General features: G+C 44.0%; 1 protein-coding gene across 1 annotated transcript; it reads right to left on the bottom strand.

Moving 5' to 3' along the window:
- Nucleotides 1–1943: 1943 nt before the first annotated feature.
- Nucleotides 1944–2309, bottom strand: LOC309549071 (replication protein A 14 kDa subunit-like; the record flags this gene model as incomplete). Its single annotated transcript, XM_082249066.1, has 1 exon — nt 1944–2309. One exon carries the CDS (start codon nt 2307–2309, stop codon nt 1944–1946), a length of 366 nt encoding a protein of 121 aa, XP_082105192.1.
- Nucleotides 2310–6484: the final 4175 nt, after the last annotated feature.

Here is a 6484-nt window from a genome sequence, read left to right as displayed (position 1 = left end):
TATATATATATATATATATATATATATATATATATATATATATATATATATAAGTGGTGGGCAGTGCACTGCAGTGGGTACAGTGCACTCTGTGGACCTGACACAGCACTCACTGCAATTATAAAAATATAAATATATATTTTTTAAAATGCAAGGTACTGTGCCTGTGCCACCCGAAATGAGTGTGGTGTGCACACAGTACAGTCTGTGGTGGGTCTGTGGCCTCTCACACACAGCGGGCAGGCAACTGCAGTGTACAATAGATATATATATATATATATAAAAAAAATACTCAATTACCAGCCCTAAAAAGGGCTTTTGGGGACACTATATATATATATATATATATATATATATATATATATATATATATATATATATATATATATAAAAAAAATTACACAAATACCAGCCCTTAGAAGGGCTTTTTGGGGTGCTGTCAGGATGCTGTCCTTACAGCAGTAGTGGACCAAGAACACTGACTAGCAAGACCAGGAACACTGACTAACAACTGTCTCTAGCTATTAACAGCAGCAGCAGCAGCAACACTCTCCCTGCTCTCACTAACACACTGCTTCAGAATGATCTAAGATGGATGCTGCCCTTGCTTATTTATAGGAGGTGGGAGGGTGTGGGAGGGAGGTATGCTGATTGGCTGGAAATGTGCCTGCTGACTGTGAAGTTCAGGGTCAAAGTTTGCCTCAATGATGTATTATAGGGGGCGGACCGAACATCGCATATGTTCGCCCGCAGCAGCGAACGCGAACATGCTAAGTTCGCCGGGAACTGTCCGCCGGTGAACAGTTCGGTACACCTCTAGTGACAAGACAAAGTAATAACCCACCTTGCCCAGGCCTGCCACCTTCAGCAAGTTGGAGGCCCCATTTAACCTCCCGACCATAAATTTGCTGGGATGCAAGAACCCGTAGAAGGCTAGGTATATGGCGATCTTGATGGCACTGTTAGTCCCTGTTTTAAATGGCCATGTGTCCTTGTCGGACAAGGCCCTGAACCTGATGCTGTCAATCAGCTGACGTCTCGTGGGCTTGCAGCCTTCCAAGCGAAGGATGACTTTTAGGATGTTCTTGATTGACCTTGAAGACATAAAGGCTTCACGTCTGGGGTGTGTGTTGATGACATGGAACTCTACCCCTGCGAGATAAAGTTTAATTGTGTTATAAGCAAAGATGTATAGTAACTAAGTAGAATTACTTCACTACTGTACTTAAGTACCGAAAGGCGGTATCTGTACTTTCCTAGAGTAGAATTTTTTTCTCCTACTTCCACTTTTACTTCACTACATTTTTTCGATGATTTCAATACTTCTACTCCGATATTTTTTTTTGTGCTGCGTAGTTACTCGTTACTATTATAAAAATTATCACTGCCAGAACAGTAGATGGCAGGTTTCATGGAGCTCAAAACATGTGTATTATCAGCGCATACGAAAATAAATGCTACTGTATATAAAATAAAAGCTGCATTTGAAATAATAAAAAACAATATGATGTTCAAACTTTTGACTTCTTTCTTTAAAACTTTTTTTTTTTTATTAAAAAAGTACACACCAACTTAAATTCAGTAACATTATCCACATTTCATTTTCATGCAGAAAAGTACCTGCCAAGAGAAAAATCTTAACAATTGTGGATATTCTCAGCAAGCTTCCCATAGTGATTGTGGACAATTTGTAAATATTATAAATCTCATATTTGAGGTGCCATCAATCCATCTACATTGCAGGCTGGACTAGAAACAAAGGGTGGAGATGTTATTCAGTAGATTGTAATAATCTTTTACCAAATCCAGCAATCAATGCACTATTGTAATATTGTTCTGGAAAGCAGACAGCCCGATTTGGCCAATGTGCAGCCAGTTAGGAGGTTTCAGAGTTTAAGCATCTGAGACAGGAATTATATTGCCTTGTTCAAAATATTGAAAAATTATTCTGCTCCTTTGAGTCCAAATGGATAATACTGTGAAAATTCATGAATTATCTTTAATGCTTCATCATAAAGCCCCAGATCAAAAGCCCCAACATCTTCCCGGAATGGGACGTAGGAAGTGCCCAATATTGTTGCCTTCTGGGTAACTTTTCCAACAACTTCTACAATTCCAGACAATTCTTCATCCAATGGTTCTGATAACTCCACGGTTGTGCTCTTGCCTGCCCCATCACAGAGGACAAAGGATGTCCCTGTAGGGTGAACCTTCTCCACACGGCCCACGAAGCACAGGGGCTGTCCTATATACCGGGCCAGCATGCTGGTGTTGATCCGGGCTCTGCCCACCTCATGGATGTCCCCCATCGCTTTCCAGAATCTCTCCTTACACCGCCTGACACACTCTGGCGGGAACCCGAAGCCTCTACCTTTAGCCCGCCTTGACCTCTTGACTTCTTTCTTTAATAACTACATAACACATTTTACTTTCAGTACTTGAGTAGCAATTTTTTTTCAAAACTACTAGTACTTTTACTTTCAGTACTTGAGTAGCAAAATTAAAAAAACTACTTGCAATACTTAAGTACAAAAAATGTTGAATACTTTAGTACTTCTACTCAAGTCACTTTTTGATCGAGCACTTCCACTTCTACTCAAGTCACTTTTTGATCGAGCACTTGTACTTTTACTCAAGTATGGGTTTTGAGTACTTTATACAACTCTGGTTATAAGCAAGCTTTAAGTTTAAGTGGCAAAAAGAGAACCTGGCAAGTGCTCACAAACTAGGTGAAAATGTAGCGTAGCAGCGAGCCAAGTAAGTCTCCTAACTAGGCTCATGATGGTGAGGGATAAGGATCAGCCCCTGTGGATTATATTGCAAGCAGCCATGTTGTCAGTGAAGCATTTCACTGTCTGACCTCCCCACACCTAGGCTGCTGCCACTATGGGGTAAATCCCAAAAAGGCAGAGGTATGGTTGAAAGACGGTAAATTAGCGGTCTCAGACGGCCAAACGGCTCTGAACCAGTTTTTACCACAAATAGCTGCGAACTCTGAATGGGCTGCAGCATCGGTCCATAAGACTGGGAAGCTATCTGAAAAAGGCGGGATAAACATATTCACCCCATTCCAATGAGCCAGGAACTGTCTCCACGTGGACAAGTCTGCCCTGGCCTGCCCGTCCAGTGAGATTACACTCTCATCGTGCGGGAGGCCAGGAAGCAGAATGAGAAGCCTAGAGACAAATGCATGGCCTTGGGGAATGATTCTCATGGCAAAGTTCAGAGAACCCAGGAGAGATTGGTGGTCTTTCCAAAATGCAGAATCTCTGAGGAACAACTCGACCTGTGCCTTGATCCACTGGACCTTGTCAGGGAGTAGGCTCGCCTGCATGGCGACCGAGTCCAAGCAAATGCCTAAGAAGGTTTGTTTGGTAGAGGGACCTACTGTTTTGTCCTCGGCGACTGGAACCCCCAAAGCAGAAAAAAGTGCCACCATCTTTACTATGCTGAGCCGAGTAGATGTGGGACTTTCAACTGTCAGAAAATCATCTAAATAATTGATTATGACCGGACAGCAACAGATGTTTAACAGGAACCAGCACAGAGTCTCTGCAAACAGGTCAAAAATCTTGGGGCTGCTCTTAGCCCCGAAGGCCAGGCGAACAGCAAAAAAAAAAAGTCCCTTCCATTTCGCACCATGCAGATGCCACAGCGACGGGTGTATGGGCAGCAACTTGAAGGCGTTAGAAATGTCTGTTTTCCCAAGCCAAGCTGCTTTCCCGGCTTTCAGGATAGCCTGAATGGCGTGATCTACTGTAGTGTACTGCAATGAAAATTCTTGAGAAGGAATGAGTGAATTGAGGCTAGGTGTGATGACAGAATGAGGAGACGAGAGGTCGATGATCAAACGTTTTTTTATTGTTGTATTTACCATTTGCTACTCCCAACAGGTTGGTTTGCCAACAAGAGAAAGGAGTGGTTCTAAAAGGCCCTAACATGAAGCCTTTGTCCACTTCCGTCTGTAAGAGAGTGTCAACTGTGGCTGTGCCAGCAGTGGCTGCCAGTAAGTTTTTGCACTCGATCGTGCCTGGCGGCAGCGCAACCAGACCTGTATAGAAACCTACCGTGAAGCCTGTTACTAAGAACTTGACTAAATCAGTAGAAGGATGGGATTTGAGAAAGGCTAGGAAATCAACCTGCACCTCGGTCAGTAAACTTCTGAGGAAAAGACGGTTAGGGCACATGACTTAAGGTGTGCCCGGAAGCAGATGGAGCAGATATGCAACAACCTGCAGGCGCTAAAACTGAAACCCCCTGCATTAAAATTGTTGCATACCTGAGCCTTGCCTAGGAACACAATCGGTCTCCCCCACTTGTCTTTGGAGGCTCTCTGATTGGGTTTGCTGGTGCCTGGGGTGACATCACTGGTGGCAGAAGACTTGGGTTCAATGGCGCACAAGTTGGAGGAATGGGAGTTGGAAGCATAAATTGCACAAGCTGGTGGCACGAGCCCAGCGAAGTGGCGACAAAACAACTCAGTATCCAACTGGCCCCAGTCTACCCTGACGTTGAATTGTGTGAAGGTAGCTGCTGCCTTAGCCAAAAACGAACGGTGATAGTTATAAAAGGCGGAACCACTGTACTTGTGCCCTAGGTCGACCAGCTTGTGCAAATAAAAAAACAGTTCCTCTCTACGGTGCGGAAAGTTGAAACAAACCACATCCCTATATAGACCGAAGGCCATGACAAACTAAGGAATGGACAACTTCCTGTTCAGCCTAGCGTCTTTGGCCTTTAGTACCACTGATAGGTCACCGTAGTTGTAGGTCTTGCTTTTAACAATGTCTTGGGACGCTATTAACAACGACATGAGATTCACATCCTTGCCCTCCAAAATATATTTTTTAATGTTGGGAGGGACCATGTGTGCTGGCGTAATAATGTGTGACGCGGAGCTTATAGAAGTTGGAAAACCTGCCACGAAGCCCTGAGAGGCTGATAGGGCAATGACCTGAGAGGGCAGGGAAACTGCGGAGACTGGTGCTGGGGTTTGACCGGTGCATGACATCTCAATCCATGTAGAAACAGAGGTATGTCAGAAGACAGCTTTGGTAAATGGAAATAGGCATAGTAGTGGTAAAAAAAAAAAAAAAAAAAGCAATTGTAGGTTTAACTAATCATTTTTTTTTTTTTTGGAGAATTCTCCTTTAAGGGGGTGGGTCCTATTCCTGCATACTTTTGCGAATAGGTGTCCCTCATTCCCATCCCAAAAAGTTGGGAGGTATCTATAACCCTTCCTTGCTCTATCCAATATGAGAAAAAACAAAAAAACTGCCTTTAGTTCTACTTTAACCACTTTACCACCGGAGGATTTTCCTGCTAAAAGACCAGGGGTTTTTTTGCGATTTTTTACTGCGTGACTTTAACGGACAATTGCGCGGTCGTGCGACGCTGTACCTAAACTAATTTCACGTCCTTTTTTTCCCACAAACAGAGCTTTCTTTTGGTGGTATTTGATCACCTGTGCGATTTTTTGATCACGCGCTATAAACAAAAAAAGAGCGTAATTTTTGCAAAAACAACAATATTTTTCACTTTTTTTTATATGAAATTCCCCCCAAAAAAAATGTAAAAATCAAAATTTTTTAACATTTTCGGCCAATTTGTTTTACGCTACCTATGTTTGGTAAAAAAAATCGCAAAAAGCGTATTTTGATTGGTTTGCGCAAAAGTTATCGCGTTTACTAACAAAGGGAAAGATTTTTGTCATTTTTGGTGTTTTTTTTTTTAACGAGTAATGGCGGCGATCTGCGTTTTTTTTTTTGCGGTACTGCGACATTGCGGCGGACAGATCGGACCCTTGACTGACATTTTTGACACTTTTGGGGGTACCAGTGACATTACTGCAGTAATCAGTGCTATATATATGCACTGTTACTGCAAAAATGACACTGGCAGGGAAGGGGTTAACAGTATTGGACAGGGAGGGGTTAAGTGTGTCCTAGGGGCGTGATTCTAACTGTGCAGGGACAGGTCTACTAGTGTAAAAACAAAGGTCAACAGTTCTACATAGTAGAACTGTCTGATCTTCATTTTTACACAGGGAGAACTGACAGGCGGCTTGTTTACATAAGCCGCTCTGTCTTTCTCCCGCTGTACCGGCGATCGTAGTGTGACCGGCGGACATCGGGTCCGCTAGTCACACTCCCGCACTCCTCCGTGAACGAGCCGAGGCGGGCGCGCGCCTCAGCGGGCGCGCGCCCGCCCGCTATTGGCTCTAGAAGGAGTGACAGGCGAGCGACGTAGACCTACGTCACTCTGCCTGGCCGGGGCCGACTGCCGCAGTAAATATACTGTGCGCAGTCGGCAAGTGGTTAAGGTAAAAAATGTCTTGCCTTTAGAACCACTTTAACCACTTGCGGACCAGGTGCCGCAGTAATACAGCAGCAGGTCGGCAGGTTCCAGTGAATCGCCGCACCTGTACAGCAGTTTGTGGGATGAGCACTGCCAAAGCCCGTGCCCACTTGCCAGTGGGGAAGCT

This window comes from Pelophylax lessonae, assembly GCF_965119305.1.
Source record: "Pelophylax lessonae genome assembly, chromosome: 1".
Lineage (NCBI taxonomy): Eukaryota > Metazoa > Chordata > Amphibia > Anura > Ranidae > Pelophylax > Pelophylax lessonae.
This window is presented reverse-complemented; position numbering and strand designations above follow the sequence as displayed.